This window comes from Prionailurus viverrinus, chromosome C1, assembly GCF_022837055.1.
Source record: "Prionailurus viverrinus isolate Anna chromosome C1, UM_Priviv_1.0, whole genome shotgun sequence".
Classification (NCBI taxonomy): Eukaryota; Metazoa; Chordata; class Mammalia; order Carnivora; family Felidae; genus Prionailurus; species Prionailurus viverrinus.
Window position 1 is genome coordinate 82609394 of NC_062568.1, and position 23080 is coordinate 82632473.

General features: G+C 36.5%; 1 protein-coding gene across 2 annotated transcripts in view; it reads right to left on the bottom strand.

Moving 5' to 3' along the window:
- The window catches only part of ARHGAP15 (Rho GTPase activating protein 15), a 639654-nt gene that overhangs the window by 308897 nt on the left and 307677 nt on the right, over positions 1-23080 (bottom strand). For both annotated transcript variants that reach the window (XM_047872568.1, XM_047872569.1), the window contains one exon: positions 858-956. In XM_047872568.1, coding sequence (XP_047728524.1) covers positions 858-956 — 99 coding nt within the window. The remainder of the gene's footprint in view (positions 1-857; positions 957-23080) is intronic.

Sequence of the window (23080 nt, forward strand, 5' to 3'; positions counted from 1 at the left end):
GGCAGTTTGACTCCAGAGTCCACTCTTAATGACAACACACTCTGTCTGTGGGTGGGTGAATGTGGGTGTGGGCGCTCAAGGCATGCCTGGATAAGGGGATGATGATAATATTAACATATTGATGATGGAGAAAAGTCAATTTGTTATTTTTTTAAGTTTTAACCCCAAAATGAAATAAAGGATGACTGCAATTAAATAGTAATAAAACCACACAGAAAATGCTATATTTTCCTATTGTATACCTTATTAAAAGCTCTCAAGATTTCTTTCTAAGATTTTGCAAATATTAGTGTCCTAAAATTAGATGTTTGGTCTAGAATCAGTATAAAATGGTAGTTTTCAATAATCTGATTCTCTGAATGTATGATTTAGGGTAATTTCATGAAGTTTTAGATTCATAATTTTCATGAGAAGAACAATCTGGCTTAGCTGGAAGAACAATGAAAATCAGTACAAAGGATTATTATTTACTGGTGTTTGAACAGTGAGTATGAGCTTAAATACGTTGGTATTTATTTTCAAGAATATGTATTACAGACTGCATGAACTGAAAATATGAAAATTCAGTAGTCATTAAGTGCTTGTGTGCTTTTTACAGCCTCTAATAAATGAATATCCATGTTATTTGGGGGAAAAAATGAATGCACTGTGTTTTTGAAAGAGAAATCAAATGACATTTAGCTCCACAATCATGTCTGTGGAAACGGTTTTTAGTGGACTCTATTTAAACTTAAAATAACTTAATATCTCTTGATCTGTAGGATCCATTGAAATGTGTGTGTGTTATATGCCTAAGCAGCACAATTTAAGTGACAACATTTTAATTAATAAAGGTAACAGCCAAAACAAATACATACCAATCTGTCAATTGCATTTTTGATAGCGTGGAACCAATCCAATATGATGAAGTCAATATCTGACTGTAGAAGGAACTCATTTCCTGATACTGTTGTGATCTGAAAAAAAAATCGACAGGTAAGCAAATCATATAAAATAGATCTCTTACATTAAAAAATGGATACACACACACACACACACACACACACACATGCTGTTTAAAAAACACACTTCAATACACCAAAATATTTTCTTGTATTCCAGTAATTGTCTTTCTGGGAACTGGGAGACGGGGATCATTTTGAACTGCTCTCTATAAACTGTTTTTTCATGTCATAACAAATACATTATTGTTTTAATAATAGAACGATTAACTCGGAGTAGGACTAAAGCTGAATTACTCCAACTTAAGGAGAAGCAAGCCAGGAAGTTCAGAATAATGCAGACAGTATCCACTTAAGTCAGAACCTCAGAAAAATGCACCCGGGTGTGTCAGAATTCATTCTGCACTTTTGGCTCTTTCCTGTTTGTCTTTTTCAAATCTAATAGTATCTCTATATTTGATTTCCTTTTATGGAGGGCTGTAAAACAGATTATTTACCAAAGAGACTAATGCAGACTTTTCCAAAAGGTCATGCAAATGAATAACATTTGGCTATTTCTATTTTCCTATCATAAAGATCTATAGGAAAGTAATAAAGCACCAATTTCTCCACAAAAGGAGTATATTAGAATAAAACTTTATTTATATATTTGAACCTCTCATGGAGCGTATTTATCAAATGAACATCCCCATTCCAGACTCTCAGGGCGATTAAGCAGTTGGCAATATTTAACATGTAAGTATACGTTTTTCATTACAGTGAATTTTTTCCTCCCCAGAATTGTGAGAGAGGAATGTGACCCTATAGAAACAGAGCAATGCTCTTGATTTCACACATAAAAGGCTACTTAGAGACGAATTTGATTAGAGTGGGTGTGGACACGCTTTTTGTATTAGGCCATCAATCTGAACTGCGAAGATTTTCCCTTTGTATTGACTTTTTGTTTCAACAGGAAGATGAACACTTCCTGACTACTGTCACACATCAAGCAAGGATTCAGAGGTTTAAGAGGACTGACACTTCAAAATACTCAATCAGGAGCTAGTCACCTCTTCTCAGCCTCACTTGCTCTGAATAGGAGGTGAACATTGAAATGTGGCACAGGTTCAGAAAATCGCAAATCATGCTTCAGGATGTCTCTATAATTCTATCATGAAAGTGACAATTATTACCCAAAATAGCTCACTCTGAAGGTCTCAATGATTCTTACGACAACATTTAATGACAATGGTCCTAGAGTTTTAAAGAAATCTTCGATTACACACATACGTATATATTCACTTGTCATTTATTTTTAGAAAAACTGTATAGAGACGCAACATCACTCAGTGTTGCAGTGCAACCATTCTTGATTGCGACGTTTCACAACTGTAAGGAGAGGACTATCCAAGTATATGCGATTATGAGAAGTGAAAGATTAGAAAATAAGAGGAATTTTATTTTCTAGAATTTGACAGACTACCAGGGCCAATCACTCTTTTTTTTTTTTTAAGTGAAATGCATGTAAGACTTCAAAAGGCTCAGAATATCCCCTAAATAGTCCTCTGTTTTATGTACCTATTACAAGACAGCTAAGCTGATATTTGCCTAATTATCTGAACACCCAAGCAATGTTCTTCACTTACATAAAGCTCCAAATATTTACTTTATACAGTGTTGCCACAGAAATACTAATCTAAAAATATAAGGTCACTTGTGACTAACCCAAGAAAACTAGTAATGTCCTTGACCTCTACCTTCATTCTAATCTAACTTTAAATATTTTGATTATGAATGTAGTATATAACATCACAATTTGGTAACATACACAAAGAAATATGAATTAGCCCAAACACAACATGCAATCTAATATATTTTTTCTGCCATTATAAATAAACCATTATTAAAATTGTAAAAAGAAACATTTCAAAGTACAAGAAACAAACATAATTAGATTTACTATATTCTGAGGGTTTAGGAAAGAGCTAACACAGTTCAGTTTTCAGTCTAGTAAATTCAAACAGTGATAAAATGTAAGTACTTCGCCAGTACATTTGCATTTTTGGTGCATGCTATGCAATGCAAAGGGGATCTTTTACTGCCAACACAACCAAAAACAAAATGTATTTTAAAAGTTTCTTTATCCAAATATATTACTGCATTAATCGTACATACTCAGTGATTTATGAATTCATTTGAGGAAGCTGGATCAGAGAACTACACGAATGCAATTCATTCAAAATCTATCAGAAAGATACAGTTCACATTCTTTCCTCTGTCTTCCCACTAATCTTTCCAGTTACTAGGCAGTCTGGAGAAGTCTGCTACTGCTCTCTACAGTTTAAACGCATCCACTTCTTAATTACAGTCAGTAATTGACTTTGTTCTGCTCCATCCCAGCCATTCACAGGAAAGCATTTTCAAAGTCTTTGACTGCTCATGCCCATTTAATTCAGGTTTCTCAATCCACATTTTTCCATGACCTCTTTAAGGTTTTCTGATAAATGGTTTGCTGAATCATATTTTCAGTTTGAACAATTGAATTTTCAACACTCTTGGGGGAAAAAAACACATCAGTAAAGACTGTGAACTTCGACTAAACCTTTTGATTGAGCAATTCCTGATGGCAATGTAAAGTGATGTAAAACTAATAGCAGACATAAAAGATTTTAGATGAAGCCATGCTAATGCGTTTTTCTATATCAAGTTTCGCCCAAGTGACAGATGTTGGTGTGAGGTGGATGAAGAAAGAACCTACAGAAAACACAATGGGTTAAGGCAAGAGTGGCTGGTCTCCATTTTGCATTGAAGCCTACTTTGGACAAATGTCTCTTGAACCGCTTCCTTGCCACCAAGTTGTATTTTAAAGGGATATATCCTGCCACCAAGCAGTCTTAATGAAATGTGCTATTGTTGTCAACAACAGATACCTTTCATTACCTGTCTGGGGAAATTTGCCTCAAAGTTTTCATATTGGATAAGGATCTGTCTGAATTCTTGCTGGTGACATATGGATGCCTAGGAAATCGTAGGAGTGTATCCACCAGGCAACGTGAAGAACAGACACATTCTTTAAGAACCTAAGTCTGTGACCTTGTGGTTCCTCTGAAGATGGAAGCAGGTAACTCCTGGCTCCCCAACTCCACCAATAAGCAATGTGGAGAGAAGAAATGTGTTGTTCAGGCTTTAATTAATGCATGGAATATTGTTATGCTAATTTAAAAATCCTTGAGGAGTTTTAATGAGTAGTGTTTGTGTTTATTTAAGTATCACCCTTGTCAATATACTGTCCGGCATGTAGTCTTGCCTGTGTTAGATTTTAACGAAAGTGAAAAATAATATGTGGAATGGCATTTTTGCTGTTAAAAATTTCCATAATTTGGTTTACCAGAATAGAAACAAAAACTTTTTAGAATTTCATATTCTTTCCTAATTCTAAGAATAATTGAATTTATTGTGAAGAATTTGGAAAAAATAAAGATAACAAAAGAACAAATTAAAACTATTCATGACTCCACGGAGTAAACACTGTGGACATTTTAATTTAGTTATCGCCAGCCTTTTTAAAATAATAATCAAGTATTTATGATAGTAATCAATGTACAACTTTATGCTATAGATAGATACCTTATCAGTAAAACATATTTGATGGCTAACTCTTGTTGGATACTTTCATTCCAGTTGACCTCAAATACATGTTGAGAGACTATCAAAAGTGCAAGAGATAATGAGTGATATCTGTTCCCTTTGATCGTAGCACCTATCCTCTTGTAGAATTAATTCCGCAAATAATTCTTTGTTCAGGAGACTGAGATGAGGTGTTTCTGACTGAATATCCCGCTAGTCATCAAGGACTGATTGAGTATCCATTAAGTGCAAGGCACATTGCTAGAGGCTAGGGACACACACACACCCCACCCCCCCACCATCCTCAAGAGCTCACAATCTGTTTGCATAAATAGGACATATGCATATAAAGATAAATAACAATAGAAAATGGCTTATACTAAGCCCCAATGTGAGTGGTACAGACAATGATCATATCAAGATTTCAGAGGAGGGAGTAATTACTGCAGATACATTTACATCATGGAATTATACAGAAACTGTTGGTCATGATATGTTATTCTTTAAAGGTTGATTGTATCAGAACTTTAGTACATTAAGGATACGAATACTACCACTTGGTATGCAAAGTAATATCAGCTTTAATGATCTCAAAGCACATAATAAACATTCTTCAAATGCAGTTTCCCTCCACTATCATAAAGTAATTTTGCAAATGAAGAAAATGAAGCAAATGAGGAAAATGAGAATGCCATTCTATCAAATTGGCATCATTTTAAATGATAGAATTAAGAGATTACAAAGATCTTGATTTCTAGTTCACTAGTCCTCAGCAAACAGTTTTACACAGTCAAGGACTCTGTGCATATGGGAAAAGGACTATGATGGTTTGGTTTAAGTTGTAAAATCTGGAATGTAGACCTTACAAAAAAGTTGCTTGTGTCTTCCTTGTTATGTTAAAGATAGCCTAATTTTAAAAAGATCAGACCATGGGAGAAGGGTAGGGGGAAAAAAATAGATACAAACAGAGAGGGAGGGAGGTAAATCACAAGAGACTATTAAATACAAAGAACAAACTAAGGGTGGGTAATGGGGTGGGGGAGAGGGAGACCGGGTGATGAGCATTGAGGAGGACACTTGCTGGGATGAGCACAGGGTGTTGTATGTAAGCTAATTTGACAATAAATTATATTCATAAAAAAAGATACTAATGATATTATGTGGTGTAAAATGGATATGTTCAACAAACCCTGGGTCTTAATAAAAGTCTTTGTTTAAATGTAAAAATAAATACATAAATAAATAAATAATAATAAAATAAAAAGATCACCCAGTATCCTTATTCAGATGTTTTCTTCTTTTTCCCCCCCTCACAAACAACCACAATCTTGCTATGAAAAAATATATATCTAAAACAAGATTAGGGCATCCCCCCCCCAAAAAAAATGCGTTCAAATTCTAGAAAGGACTGAATCCTACATATGCATGAAGTATCATTCATATTTTGCTTAGGATCAGTCTTTAACTATCAGCCAAAGAAGAATTTATTACATCTTAATAAAGCTGAAACTGTATGTAAGAAACATATAATAGCATATTCCAAATATCCGAAGGGCCCTAAAAAATGTTGAATGATATGGCTACAGTGATTCTACAAATAACTGGATAACCCATTTAGAAGGAATGGGATTTAATTGCTATTGTATTTGGAGACACTTTGGGATCATGATGAAGTCATTAGATTTGAATTAAATGAAGTATATATAAAAATTTATGTCAAAATATACTAAATTCATTTGAAGTGAATACAATTATTTTTTGAAATTAATTTTGGCTCTATCTTCATTGAATTCTAAGTGCATAAAATATAGGTATACATTTTGGCAACATTATACCAAGAGCTCAAGACCTAAAGTTGAGGAAATAATGCTTAAAAAGATCCCTGAGACTCACAATTTTTTCATCTTACATCACACTTCACACATATCCATTTGATATAGCTGATCAATTAAAGGTTGTCATGGTTGTACTAATAGTCAAATTACTTAGTCTCAAAGGTGTTTATGACCAACGATGAAATTACATTATCAAGCTGCATGTCTATCTCAAATTACAGTCCGGTGTGAGTAACTCCTAACATTTTTCTTAACATGTTGAGCAAAGTTAACATAAAACTCTGGGTAAAATATCAGTTAGAAGTAAAAGGTCTTCAATTTGTCTTTCCCAAAATATTACTTGTTAAAACATTTTGTGAGAAAGTATCTGCTTTGTGTTCCCAATGTTGCTAGATGTTAAGTAAATATATGCTGATTATAAGGAAAAAAAAAGTTGCTTTGGCAACTCTCTTATTAAAATGCATTTGTAACCCCCATCTGTCATGAAAGTTTTGAAAAGTTTGTTTACTTTGGATGGCAGCCTTATCCAGGGTTACCCTAGCAAACAGGGTAGCAGTCTTCAGAAGTTGTGTGAAGAACAAGCCACTAGGGATCCATTTTTGTTTTAATTGGCACACACAAACACTTTTCTGGTCTGTCAAGAAGATCAAGCTAATATGCATGGAGGGTGTTATATTCTTAGCTTTGGGGAGCAGTAAAGCTCCCTTTATTTAAGGAATTTAAATGATAGACTGCAAAAACTTTGCAAGTCAGAAAAATGTTTTATACTTTCTTAGGGAATATTTGTTTTAAGCAACGGAAAATGTTCTACATATCTAAAGATGTTGAACCTTATGTTATAATTACCCTCTTTCTTCTGACTCTGTGAAATATTCTTAAATCCACATGCTACTAAATAAGGCTAGCCACCAATGGATCCTGAATTTCCACAACTCCCCCCTGTGCTAACAAATGTGCGTTCATTAGTTTCCAGATGTTTATTGGATATGTTTTCAATGTGTTTGGGGCTGATTGATTTGCATGTACATTTATTGAAACCCTCAGTGGTGTCATCATATCAAAATAACCTGCCCATGTAAGCAATTTCTTGTTTAATGGAAAGTAAACAAATGTTGGGCTACATACACAACAGATCTCAAGTGCATTCTGAAATCTAAGGTTTAAGGCCAACCTTTCAAGAAACAGTGCTTTTTAATTGAAATTGAGTTGTACCTTTGACACCCAAATAATTTGGTTCATGCATTCTTACAACACAGATTTGTTCTACAAAATAAAATTGGCCCTATAGTGAACATTCACATCCGTATCACTTGTCCACTCTACCTTTCTATTTGTTAATGAAATACGCAAACCCCAAGTCTATTTCAATCAAATGTTTAACAAAAACTCATGTGCATTCTTTTATCTGTCGGAAAATATTTTAAGTACTGAGAAAAAGTCTTCTCAATATTCATGAAAGAATACTATCCAAGTAATTAGTAGATAGTTTAGCAGTTTCCACAGTTTTGCAGTCAGCTACACCCAAACTTTTGCCTGTGGTGCTCATATGAAAAACGATTGAAAAAGTGACTAATCGAAGCACTTGGTGTATAAAGATATCAGCTTAGAGTTTTGCTGCTGTCAACGCTAATTTCTAAATTTGGGGGGAGTAGTTGCCTGTAGATAGACTAATCATCCTAGGACTCATGTTTTCTGGTCCCCACCACTCACTCAGTCACTGCCAACTACAGATTGGCCTTTAATTTGAGCTATGTTCACTGTGCAAAATTACTCATTTAGTCACATGACATTTGGAAATCTGCAGCTCCCACTATTTTCAAATTGGAATGATTTTTATTATTTCTGTTATTTTTATAATGCCAAATTTAAAAAAAATTAATAAACACAGAAGTATAAACATTAAATCTCCCTTTCCCTGAGGTATACTGAATTACTCTCTATCCTTCTGTATTTTTTGACCCATGGATTAACATTATATATGTGTTTATATTAAAATGAAAATATCATGTTATGAAAAATTTTTATACATATAAATATCTATACTACTATAATCTCCCACATGGATTTAATAATAATATCTTTTGGTTTCCCCATCATCTCATCCACATTTTCCTTTCCAGTCCATATTCCATATTGCAGCCATAGTGATCTTTCTGAAATTCGAATCTGATCATCCTATTCCTCTGCCTGACATTGTTCTGAGATTCCCCACAGCTGCTACACTGCAATACAAACTTTAGTTCAGCCTGCCAGACCCTGTGTGCTCTTCCACCTACACTGCAGGCCCCAGCTCTATATTTCCCTCTGCATCTCTATGATCCAGCCATGTTGAAATTTTTTTGTTGTTCCCAAGCTGTCCTATACTAATTTTCATTTCTTCCCTTAGAGCAGGTTGTTTCCATTGCCCAGACCTCTCTGGCTTCCTCCATCATCTCATTCAGATCAATTTAGATGTCACCTTTATAGAAAAGTGTTTTCTGAAATAGATACCCCTCCTAAATGTTCCTATGATGTCCTGATCCAACTTTATTATAAAACATATTGGTCTGCATTGCAATTCTCTGTGGATTTCTCTGTGATTACCCTGTACTACACTATATTTACTCTGAAGCCAAGGGCAATGGTCTACCCAGTGGGTGGCTGCAGAACTCACACCTAAGGGGCATTAAATAAATAATAAATAAATGAACATTATCTACCATATACATTTCAGTGAATCCATTATATGCTAATATTTTATATGCCACAGTATATTTTTTAATAAAAAATTTTACAGTGAAAAAATTTATATTTAAATTTAGCCAGCTGGACTCAGTTTAGATAATCCTAATTTTTTTGGCAACATCCAAAACATCATAGTCAGTAGTCAATTGAACATAGGACTTCTTCTCTCCATCAGGCCTGATTAAGTTGTTAACCTTGTCCATGTCAATGGTCTTCTTCATACCCTGTTTGATCTGATGCTTATTGACCTTGACATCCACACTGAACCCAAGCGTGCTGTTGTCTTCTATTTTCTTCATGGTTGACTCAGTAGTTGAGGGGTACTTGGTGATAGCACAGTGGTAAAGTTTGTTTCTCATGGAGATGCTCTTCCAAGGATATTTAGGCTGCCTTCAGAGATGCAGTGTCTTGGGCCATTGTAAGGTAGGTGACATGTGGATCTTCTTTCTTTTGTGACTGTGGACATCTCTGTGGACAGCAAACTGTTTTTCTGACCTTCCAAGCTTTTGCTTTGGCTTCAGCTTTGGGAGGAGCAGGGGATTCCTTCTTCGTCTTCAGCACCATCTTCGTGGAAGGCCTCCATTGCAATAAAATTTTGGAGGTTGCAAGACCATTGCATTCTTTTAGGCAATGTAAGTAGTTTATTGTGGCATTGACTAATGCCACTTTTATCAGAGTAGGGTAGGAAATCCATTTTGAAGATTGAAAACAGCAATCTGAGACTCTATTTTCCCATCAGTCAGTAAGTCCTAGACTTCAAACAATAGGATTAAATTTGGAGAAGTCAGGAAGCACCACGACTGGGTCTATATTCCCAGGTGTATCACTAGAATAGAATGTTCTTGATTATATTCCAAAGCCACCATGTGACTTGCAGGGATAATCTACTAAATCAACTAAGAATCTCACCCTGTGTATGAACCTTTCTGAGAGTTGACAATGTGAGAAACTGGACACAGGTTTAAGATTTTCGAGAGGTAATTCTTAGGTTTATGGGTCAAGTCTTTAGAGAATCTCAATGATGCACAGGGGCTTATGCTTGTCAATCAACATTGCACCCACTAAGTTTACTAAAACATCAATAAACAAGCAAACTGTGGGAGGACAGGTGGCCATTTTTTTTTAGAAATATTAGCTAATTAAAGATACAGTGACTTATGCAAAAATGGATAATGTCACCACTAGTTTATTACTCACACGTTTTCCATTAATAAGTGCTGAGATTGCACAACAAGAATAAAAGATGTTGCAGGATGTATCTCTATGCTATTGTAACATATTTGGCCATGATTATGAGTGTTTATAAAACATTCAAGAATTGTTCCATGTCTACTTACATTAATGAGAACACCTGTTAACTTTAGTGCTGTACAGACTTATTTGCATTAGATTCAGGTTTTTGCATACTGTACATCACTTTTTGAAACAATTAGATGCTTATAGAGAAATATAGCCGAGTGAAAAACAGCAGCTTGAATGCCTTCCGGCTTAAGACAATTCAACTCCAGGTTTCAGTGAAAAACAGAAATCTGCTGAATTACAATACTGACAGTTAGAAGTGAATGTAGGTGTATTTTGTAATTTTTACATTCAGAGAACAGAACGTACATATTGAAATCTGTGCTTTAATCCTCAAGTAAAAGTACAACCAACTGAGACCATTTCCAGACACCAGGGGATGACAATACCACCACAAGGCGGGTTCCTCATAATTTGGGGGGGCCTCCTGTCCAAAGGTCATCTCTTTACCAGAACCAGAAAGCAAGATGATTTCCACAGACAAAAATGTACAGACTACTGATCACTTGGTATTGTTTACAACCATTGGCCATAGGGCCCTTTCTACATGATGACAGCACTGAAGGAGTGAAGGAGCCAAAGACTGTCCTGGAGTCTGTCACTTCCGAGCTTCCAGTCACAGCATAACCCAAATGTACCCACTAGAAAAAGCACCATAATTCCCTGGCAGAAGCCAGGGAGTCTGCCTTACTCATTACTCCGAGAAAACAGTCGTAACTTCTGTAGGTCTCACTCTATTGACACATCTGTCTGCCACTCCCCATAGGATGTTAAAGCTTCCGCGATTTAAATATTTTCAGTTATTGAAAAGGGAGCACTCATGCAAATCTGTGGATTCACAGCCTCTATTATCATCATTATATTTAAGAGGTGCAATATTTACATCAAAATGACTCAGTTGGTGATATATTCTAAAGATAAATGTGTATTTATGATCTGAAGAAGTGTGATTTATAACTACCTTGTCAGACATAAACAGAGTGCCTCTGTGCTGTTCTAGTAAATGCAGATTAGCCAGGGCACAGATGAATTATTTTCACAGGATTAACACCACTTTGACCTGGGAAATGAGAGAACTAAGTATTGCCCTTGGAGAATGTATAGATCACAAGAAAGAATGGTATCTATTTCCTTCTCACCACATAGTTTGGGAAGAATAACAAATATTAGATGAAGATCTGGGGATCAACCAGTAACTTTTTGTCTGGAATCCAAATCTCCTAATTCAAGAAGTTAATACTATAATAAAGCCTTACTTCTAGTTTATGAAAATTTTCAAATTGTATTTAACCAAGTACTTGACAATCTAGACTTTGCCCTCCATAAAAGAGCATCATCCTTCATTAAGGATGATACACTAAGCATATGTGTAATTAGGAAGTTCACAAATGAGGAGAAAGTTCTCATTTCCCATGAATTCTAGGCTTAAGTAAATTTTGAAAAAAAAAATTTTTTTTTCTGAAAATGTGCAGAAATGATGATTCTCCCCACTGGAGAAAATCCCTAACTATCCATTCAAAAATATTATCTTTAAACAAACATGAAAGGGGTGCCTGGGTGGCTCAGTCAGTTAAGTGTCCGACTTCAGCTCAGGTCATGATCTCACGCTTCGTGAGTTCAAGCCCTGCGTAGGGCTCTGTGCTGACAGCTCAAAGCCTGGAGCCTGCTTTGTATTCTGTGTCTCCTTCTCTCTCTGCCCCTCCCTGGCTCATGCTGTCTCTCTCTCTCAAAAAATAAATAAACATTAAAAAAAATAAACCATTTGTGATTATATGGTGGACAATGACATCTGTCAGTTGAGCAACAGGACACATATTTAATAATGGAGACTTTTGACATTTGGAATGACATACACATTACTCCATGACAAATGTGTGCAAAAACACTTAACACTCCTTACTCTCCCCCAAAAAAGGATATTTGTGTTAAAAATAGTACCATTTAAAAATGTTGAACTTTAAGAAAATGTTGGTTGCATTATTAAGGACTGTATAGGGTGATTACATAATTTATTGCCTAAAATGTGATAAGTCTGAAAGCAAAAGAGGTATTACTAATAATTATGCCAGGACAATAGGTCTACTTAATGTACATTGGGACATAGGGATCACTATTTATCATACACAACAGTGAGGAGCAGTTCAACAGCCATTGATCTTCAGGAGCCTAGTGAACTACTAGTGTCAAATTCTAGAAACTGTGAGGTATTCCAAAATAAGCTAGCAGTAACCCTTGTTCTTATAAGAAGCTTATAATCTAGTGTGACATATAAGACTAATACGGGAAAACAATGAGAGACAATAATTAATCATGGTTCAAGATGGGGCATATGGACTGGTTTTAATGGAACAAACCAGATTCTCTCAAAGTAAACTGGAGCCCTCAGGGAAGAAGGTTGGAGAAGGTTCTTACAAGAACAAATGAGACTTAGTAGAAGAAAAGGAAGGGGAAGAGAATAACCCAGGTAATAGGAGAAGGTTGTATAATTACTCAGAGGCAGGACAGAATATAGAATCTCTGGAGGACATTCAGTCTGTTTTTAAGTCCTCTGTGTGGGTGCTTTTCCCTTCATTCATCCTTTTTTAAAAATTTTTTTAAACATTTATTTATTATTGAGAGACAGAGAGAGACACAGCACGAGCATGGGAGGGGCAGAGAGAGGAGGAGACACAGAATTCGAAGCAGGCTCCAGGCTCTGAGCTGTCCACATAGAGCCCAACTTGAGACTTGAACCCACAGACTGAGAGATCATGACCTGAGACAAAGTAGGACGCTTAACTGACTGAGCCATCCAGGTGCCCCTTTTTAATTTTTTTAATATTGATTTATTTTTTTTTTAATTTTTTTTTTCAACGTTTATTTATTTTTGGGACAGAGAGAGACAGAGCATGAACGGGGGAGGGGCAGAGAGAGAGGGAGACACAGAATCGGAAACAGGCTCCAGGCTCTGAGCCATCAGCCCAGAGCCTGACGCGGGGCTCGAACTCACAGACCGCGAGATCGTGACCTGGCTGAAGTCGGACGCTTAACCGACTGCGCCACCCAGGCGCCCCAAATATTGATTTATTTTTGAGAGACAGAGCACAAGTGGAGGAAAGGCAGAGAGAGAGAGAGGGAAACACAGAACCCAAAGGAGGCTTCAGGCTCTGGGCTGTCAGCACAGAGCCTCATGTGGGGCTCGAACCCACAAACCGTGAGATCATGACCTGAGCTGATGTCAGACACTTAACAACTGAGCCAGCCAGTGAATGTCCCTCCATTCACTCATCCTTAAATAGATGTGTCTATCAGCATTCTCTCCTAAGCTTTCTCACCTGCGGACACACTCCTGAGTGACATTACCAACTCCATTTTGTTTTAACCAGAGTTACAAATTGATAAATCCTTAATTTATATTTCTAGTTTAGACATCTTTCTTGGTATCTATTTTAACTTAAGCCACCATTATCCCTGGTTTGATCTCTCTACTGCTAGTTTGTGTTTTTTACAAGCCATTCTCTATATCCACTTTATGAATTCTTGATTTTGTCCTCGGAGATCTTTGTAAATATAGATTCTCCTGCTCACTGGGACCTAAAGAATCAGACCCTAGGAATAGGACCCCAGAATCTGTTTGCAGAGCTCCAAGTGCAATTTGAAAGTTACTTGCTGTTCTGACTACAGGTAGATGATCTATCCAAACCCACACCTATCACATGTCATTTAAAAGTCACTGACTGGATTCCTAATGCCCTCAAGATAAAACCTAAATTTTTTAATATGGATCACCAAGCACTTAGTGACTTCTCTCTCTGTCTCCAACCTTTTCTCTTCAAGTCCTCTACTTACAAACCTCATAACCTGGAGCAAGCTATTTGTAAGCACTGTATTTCAATATCCTCACCTATAACATAATAAAAATAATAATACCACATAGGACCATTGTATAGTCCATATGAAATATAAATCAGGAACAGAAATTAGCATAGTATTTGGTACATAGTTTTTTAAAAATATTGTGGTTATTATTATTTGATTCATTGAGTTCTCTGGATTTTTACAAACTTATTCTCATCCTTCAGGAAACTATCCAAACATCACCTATTCAGGAAAGGCTTTTCTAACCTCGGTAGGTCAACAAAAGGAGTGTCCTTCTGGTAGTCCGTACCTACTCCATCCTGGTGTTTATCTCATTTTTGAACTTACCAAATGTCTTGTCTGATGTTTGCTACACTTTAAACTCCCCGAGTTTAGCTTAGCAGAGCATCTGGATTACCACAAGCCCTTAATAGAGGGTCATGGAATGGATGAAAGCTCAGTTGACATAGGTTAATACTGTAGAGTTGTGGTATTCAGATAACAGACCTTAAAATTTAGAAACATGTTTGATTTGGTATGTTAGGCAAGAGGAAAGCCGTGCTAGGTCCCTGAGCAGATCTATCAGTAGAGCCAAGCATATAGTGTCAGACAAGCAGAGGCATTCTCTTAAAGCTGTATGTGTATTACAACTTCCCTAACTGTCAGCATGGCTCTGTCTTCCAAGGCTGTGCCAATGCAACTCTTCTGAAAAGATGATACACCACTTCTGTCTGATGTAGAGTGCCTCTTCCATGGTCTCCTGGGTTTTCTAGGCTCTTTCTGATTCTCAGCCTTTTTGCTCTCCTTTCTACACAATGCAAACTGCTTGCTTCTCTACCTTTGATTTTAGATACTAGCTTTTGAGATGCTTGTATTTGGATTCAGGTCTTTGTCTCCCCTCAAGATAACTTGACATGATCTCAAGCGCTGATAATTAAGAATACACCCAGTTCTCAATAGCCAGTCTTCGCCTAAGCTCAGTTATGTAAGTGTATCCTTATCCTGTTTCTTGGCTTCTGATTCCCTAGTCGGGTGGCTTATATGGTGCACCAGACCCTCTCAGCTGGCAGGAGTCCTTTTGCCAGTATCCCTTTCAGGGACTGGGGCTCTGCTGAGCATCTTTCTGATTCTTTCTGCCTGCCCCCCTTCTTTAACTCCACCTTCCATCTGCCTCATCTACCTAAATTACTAGACACGTAACCAAACAGTAATCCATACTTGCGTGCAAGGCAGATGGTCATATGAGTATCTGAAAATGAGCCATTTCAGTGTATTCATTGATTATCAAATTGGCCTGTGAAATATTCTTGTTATTTCAGGTTGGAACTCACACTCTAACTCTAACAGACTGGACTGTATTCTGCCATCTTAGCTTTTGCTTCTGTATTCTGTCCAGCAGACACATTTCTTTCCGATATTATCAGTTTGGCTTTTCCCTAGCACCTGTCTCATCTATAGTTTTCTGCCTGCTTCATAAAGATGGTTCTATTGCCATTAACTGGATTTTTCCTGATCCCAGGAACTAATCCTAATCCCTGAATAATTGATATCTAAAGATCATCAATTCAGTGAGTTGCTCCCCTAATTTTTGAGGCTCACTAAGAACTATTGTGTGGTTTATCATCCTCTAGGATCCTGAGGAGCAGGACATTAGGATAACATTTTCCCATCTTTACAACCAGTATGTGGCTTATAATTTGCTATGGATGACGAATGGTTCATGGTATTGGAGTCACATCTTCCTGAGTTTCATCCATAAAGTTTCCTAAAAATGTTTGAGTTTTAATTTGGTTAAGTTTATATGTAGCTTGTGAATTTACCTGGAAGCAGATGAGGGAGACATTAAGAGAAGAATTTATTTCAAAGTTAAAGAAGACACTTCCCAGGAGGTATAGTCTGATGATGACTTTCAAACTTTTTTGGTCAAGATCCATGGTAAGAAATATATTTTGCATTGCCAACTCATACTTCTTATACAACTCTCTCTCTCTCTGCCTCTCTTTCTCAGACACACACAATTCTATCTATCTATCTATCTATCTATCTATCTATCTATCTATCTATGTATCATCTATCATCTATGTATCCATTCATTTACTATACTATGTAAAATATTCAATGCATATACTATGAGTGTGTGTATATGTGTGTATGTTTGTGTGTATATATATGTATATATCATAAGGTGAAATAAAAATTATGAAATAATACTTCCCCTTACTATAGGTATATGTACTACTGTATGTATTTCTATTCTTGTCTAAACGTATTTTAACTGATTTCTTAAAAAGAAAATACTGGTCCCAGCTCACTAAATTGATTTCTTGACCCACTAAAGGGTCTTGAATGCAATTTGAAAAACACCGGCCTAGGGAGTAATAAAAGATGAAATAATCTTCATCTCCAAAAGCTCTGCTCTTTGGCTTCTCTCTCTCTCTCTCTCTTTATCTCTCTCTCTCTCTCTCTCTCTCTCTCTCTCTCTCTCTCTCTCTCGGTTTATAAGATGCTTCAAAATGTCTCCATATAATTAACAGTTGAATACTTAAACCTATGGAAAGACTCCAGAATATTTGCCACAATTTTAGCAATTAGGCCTGAATGATCAGTAACCCTGTGTTGGGAATTCTTCTCTGATAAGTCATTTCCTGCCATGAAAGTAGAATTAGGATGTGGTTCTTTGGAATTTGGCTTAGACCCTGGCTTTTCTAAATATACCTTAAAGCAAGAGTTTCTTTAGAAAAGAAGAAACAAAGACTTTGGGGTAATGTGAAGTTTGGAATACATTTGAGATACCTCACCATGATCCAAACAGGGTAAACCAAAGAAGTTAAAAGCCTGGCAAACTATCAGAGGCAGAGATGGCAGCTATTTGTTTTTAAGTCCCATGTATTGAAACAATGAGTGCTCTCCGTGTTGCATCCTGCAGCACCATGATACAAAGTCTGGGAGTAGTTATTAGCATGTGTCTGTGTGATGGGAGAGGGAAAGCTAAACATTTTAATAGTGTTATGGCCTCTCCTTCTCAAGTTCCCATTAATGCAAATACAGCACATGTGGTTTAATTCCCAAGAGCCTTGTAGGACACAAATCACAGATGTGGAATAAACATTATCAGGGACTATGACTCCATGGTCTTCTCCTTGCCATCAACAGATGCCCTTATGCTCCCATGATGTCAGACAGATACCTGATATGCTATCTTGAAGAAAATCATGGAAATTCAAAGTTCTCAAAGGGCTCATGACGGTGTGGTTTGAAAGTAGACTCCAAAGACTTATTGGTAACTTATGGCAAAGGCTTGGACTGCATCAAGGTCTGCCTTCAGAGAACACTCACTGCTGTGATAACTAAATATAGCAAAATTTACTCATCATTTATGCATCAAAATTACCGTAGATGTATGCTCTGTGTGGAATACAGTGTTCTTATAATGTAACCCAGACAATATGATGGCAGAAGGCTGACAAAATGAAGCTGGTATACCTCAGATTTTCAATAAAATTTCCCCCAGCTATCCTGAATCTTCTATGCCATCTTCGAGATGACTACAGTTCAGAGTTATTGCTGTTCTGAGATCACACTCTTCTCTTTTTTTCTCTTTTCCAGCCTCTCTCTTATGACATTCTTTCCCAAAATTCTCAGACTCAAAAACTGAATAAATTCAGTCTCTGTGATAAAACTCATTATCATGACTATATTCTAAAACTGCCACTGCATTTGAAAAACTTGGATAATTTTTTTACATACTGATGAACTGCATTACCCATTGGTGAGACTTCAGTATCCACATGCTGACCTGACCTTAAAACTTATATTGGCAATATTGTCAGTTGTCATGTAGTGTGATTCTAGGAGCATTAAGAAGCCTCTTTGGATGACAAACTAATTCCCTAAACTTGCTGTAGCAGATTGGAAATTCAATGATCAGGTTGTTCCTTTAGATGAAGCCTTCTAAACAATTAAGTGGAGGCATCATCTTTTCGTATAGTTATTTGTTCCAATATTGGTAAAATATGTATACTGAAACATGTATTAAAACAAATTATTTCTAATTATAAATACAGTTTATGAACACTTTAAAAATAAGCAAAATCAGAAATATGCAAAATTAAACTTAAAACCTATCTGTACTCACACTACTCAGACTGTACTTCCTTCTAGATTTTTGAATGCATATGATATATACATCTTATATTGTGTTTGTATTATATTATATTAGCCATATATAGGTCAAATTAAATATACAATATTGTATCTTGCTTGTATTTTTAAATATTTCGTTAAAATTTATTATTTGTTTTTCTTAGAAGAGATTCTTACAGAGAATTATTATATCACAAATACAATTTTAGAAGGCGACTAAAATACATTTCTAATTACTTTTTAGAAAGATTGTTCTAGGGGGTCCTGGGTGGCTCAGTCGGTTAAGCATCCAACTTAGGCTCAGGTCATGATCTTATGGTTTGTGGGTTTCAGCTCTGTGTTGGGCTCTTTTCTGACAGCTCGGAGCCAGGAGCTGCTTCGGATTCTGTCTCCCTCTCTCTCTGCCCCTCCCTATCTCTCTGTCTCTCTGTCTCTCTGTCTCCCTCTCAAAAATAAACATTAAAAAAAAAAAAAAAGCTTCTAACCTTTCTTACCTCACTAAAATTTAGGAATGAGGTCATTTCAAATCATATTTTATCCTAAGTGACATAATATTTTACATATATCTAGTAATTTTTTTCTTAGAATTTGTTGCTGGTATTCTTTTACATTTTTCAATTATAGGATTTTAAAAATTTATTTAACGAGTATAAAATTTAAACTTGATCATAATTGGTACATGTATTTTTCTAAATTTATTTTGATAGGTACTTCTAATGAAATTATTTATACATAAAACTGTTATTTTTAATTTTTACGTGGTAAAATTTAGAATTGTTCTTTTGTGATTTTTTCCAATTAATATTTTAATTCTTAGAAATTTCTACCTATCCAGATATCAGATTTTGACTCATTTTTTTCACTATTTGTTTTGATTCTTTAAAATATTCATATACTTCTTAAGTGTGTTTAGTTTAATGGGTATATGAGAATCTTCTATTTTAAATTTTTTTTCAAATAATGTATTCTCTAGCACCATTTATTAATTAATCTTTTCTCGCCCTACCATTTCGTGATTCTCCTGTTATCATAGAGATGCCATAGTCCTGTTGTGGGCTCTCTCTCTGCGATTTTTCTCTTGACTTGCACTATTTGAACCTTTAATTATTCTTATTTTAGGTTTTTCCTGTATCTCATGGGGCATATTTCCCCTGTCATTCCTTTTATGATTTTGTTAAACTATTCTGAACTCTAAATCTTTTAAATAAACTTTAAATGTTTTTTTTTTCCTCTCCCTTAAAATATCCCACTAGGATTTTGATAGTATTGTATATTAATTTGGAAAAGATTAAAGATTTGCAACTAGTAAGACTTCCTCTTCAGAAACAAAGTATGTCTCCCTATTTTAAAGTTTTGCTTATATCTCTTAGTATATTTTTAAAGCTTTACTCATATAGATACACACAGTCCTAGGTATTAGAAACAGAATTTTGATAGAAGAATGGAGAGAAACTTGAGGTTAACATGTATTTTAAAGCAAAAGAGAACTGTGTTTCCAAAGAGGGGCAATGCTCGGAACAAGCAGATGGGGAATATTTTTGTGTTTCAGCATTTAGCATAAAGCCAACAATCTCTCTGCTGATGACCTCCAGCCCCAGGCCATTCATTCCCTTGTTCTACTCATTGTCTGGCCCATGGCAAACATTTCCCACAGGACATAGCCCCTGTAAATAACTCTAAGCTAACTAGCAGAATAATCCAGGGCCATGCTCATTTTCTGATAAAAAATAATAGAATTATTAACACCCAACATGTACCATGTCTATTGATCTGAGTTTCCTATTCTTAATCAGGGTAGATAAAACCCCTCCCCATCAGCAGCTGCAAAAATGTTCATCTAATTTTGGACCAAGTCTTTACCTCTCTCCAAAAATCTATTTCTCAAGTTACTATAAACTCTTACACAACCTTTTTAATAGCCATGCAATATTTCATCATTTGGATATATCCTATCCCATTTTCAAAAATGAGGAGTATGATTGTTTTAATTTCCTTGTATCTTGATAATATCTAACAAAATAAGAGCCTATGACTTCAAGCACAAATGCAGAATGTAAAAGAGACTGTATAACTTGAGTCAGTATAGCTCAAATTCAGATATGTGGGCTCCCCAGGCAACATTTTGTGGTTGGATTTGAGTCTGCTTTTCACAAACTCATGTCCTATCTAAGCCACTTCACCACACTGAGCTTCAGTGTCTCCTGTTAAATGGGGATAAAAAGAGTAACTACTTCAGAGGATTATGGTGATAATTAAATGTAATCCATGAAAATCCCATGATGAAGTGCCTGGCAATGGGTATTAACAATTATTGTAGTATAAATAGTAAAGAACGAAGGATCTCTAGAACCATCACTGTCTCCTCCCTCCCCTAAATGTTCCAAGCTTATTTTGCGAAAGAAGATAAATGCATTTCAAATAAATGGGAGGAGAAAGGGGATATTTTGTGTATCCATATGCACAAAAATGTGTGACATACCTCCACAGTCTACATCTATGATCATCATGATGATGGAGTTTATAACAGATTATAAAACACTGTTGGGGGCTATGACAGAATTAATGATCATCATCCTCTGGGCTGCAGGAATTAACTCCTGTGCAGGACAGTATAGGGAAATCTGACTTAAGACTCTGAAGCCCGGGGCTCTGTTCCTTCTGCTCACACAAGCACCACACTCTGACACTCTTACACTTAGGGTACTGCTTCCCTAACTTTTCAAAAGAAAAGTACCACTACAGCAGAAACTTTAAACAAGCAAACGACAATGAAACCATGGAGATCTTGCAAAATCACAGTTGGAGTGATGATGCCTCTCAAGGTTCCTGAGAAGGAAATGATGGTCTGGACTCCCAAAAGGGGTTAGAGGTGAGAGAATATGTGGAAGAAAACGCCTAGTCTGGCGCTAGGCTTCCAGTGCATGGCAGTTGGAGGTTGGAGGGAGAAGTGGTAGGTAGAGCAGCAAGGGGAGGGACAGTGCTTGTGACTAGGCCTGAAAATGTCTCCTCATTCCCATAGCCTGTGTGTAGCTTGGAGGGGACTCCCTGTATCCCAGGGGGTTACAGATGCCCCTGAGGGCAGACACAGATATCATGAAAACTCCAATCTGAGCTCACAACAAGGAGGCTGAAGAAAAACGACCTCAGAGCTCAAGCAAATGGTAGAAATCACAGTTTGGTAGTGGTGGCAACATGACGCCACAGAAAACAAAGTGAAGCAAATAAACGGACAAGAACAGTAACAAAAACATGCAGGTTTAATACAACAACAGAGGACAAAGAAGAGAAAGGCACAGTCCAGATCAGACCAACCACAACAGAGACCAGCAATGACTCCCCCTAGAATGTAAATTCCGTGTGGGCAGGCATTTTTGCTGCTGGGTTCACTACAGTGTCCCCAGGACCTTGAATAAAGCACTTAATAAGTATTTATTAAATGCATATATGAAAGACAAGGAAACTAGAAACGCTTCTCTTATTCACCGTGAGGCTAAGTAAGCATCTCATTTCCCTTAGATCCCATCTTGGAAAAGAGAGCTGGGCAGTCTAGACTCCTGAAGAGGTCACATCTATCGAGAGTGAGCTAAATGAAATAGACAAGTGTGTTGTTTTTGTTGTTTCCTTTCAAACCCCCACCCCCAAGAAATGGGGGATCCAGAGCAAAATGAATTAAGTCATTGAGTGTAATGATGCTCTTCTTAAAAATATTTGCCTTACAGGAAATTATTCTGACCCCATTAGAATGATCTCCCTTATATCTGCTACCTCAGCAGTTATAGACACATTAACCCTCTATCAGGAACAGTCTCCTTTCCTGGCTTTTTCCTAATTTTGTAACTCCTTCTCAGTCTTCTTTGCTATCCTCCTGAACAACATTTTCTTAACTTACATTTTTGTTTTATTACAGTGTTAAGTACTGATATTTGTTGAAATTGTTCACTTAAATCCAGTCCACCCAAAAGGGAAAGGTGAAGTGTTCCTTGCAATGTAGCCACAGCTGGCGTGTCCCACCCAAAGGTCTTCCACTGGAGTCTACAGAAGATCTAAATGTAGTTACACAATAAACTGGCTCTTCTTATTCCCTGGGCCGTAAGAGATTTTCAAAATCAGTTTGATTTTTAAAAACCCATCAAATGTCAATCGTGGCAGGGAAGAACACTGAGCTGATTTCTGAAAACTAAGTTATGCTATTCCCGAACATATTTTTTCCTAAATTATTACTGTCATCGGAAAGACCTTGGGGTAGGGGCTCTTCATGAGTAGTGTAAGTGCCACTTGTGCAAAAATAACTGCATGTCCTCAGAGCAGTCATGTGCTACAGACTTCCTCGCTGCTTCTTCTTTCACCGCGGTACTCAGACCCAGGAGCTGAAAGGAAAATGCTTCCTTTTTGAACCAAATTCTTCTTCCACCCTAACCACTTCCTAGGTGCCCTCAATCACTGACATTTCTTTACATGGTCCCAACAGATAAATACTGATTCCCACATTACCATACCACTCTTTCTATTCCCTGCCCAGTTTTCTCAGCATACCATTCCCAATATACCTTAATTAGTTTGCTTCCTACCTATAGATACTTAATACATTTGTTCCCCATTAAAAAACCAATGCTACAACCAATAATTTGGACACACATCTATTTACACAAGTACAAGTGTATGATAGATTCTTAAAAGTGGAAAAGCAGGGATCAA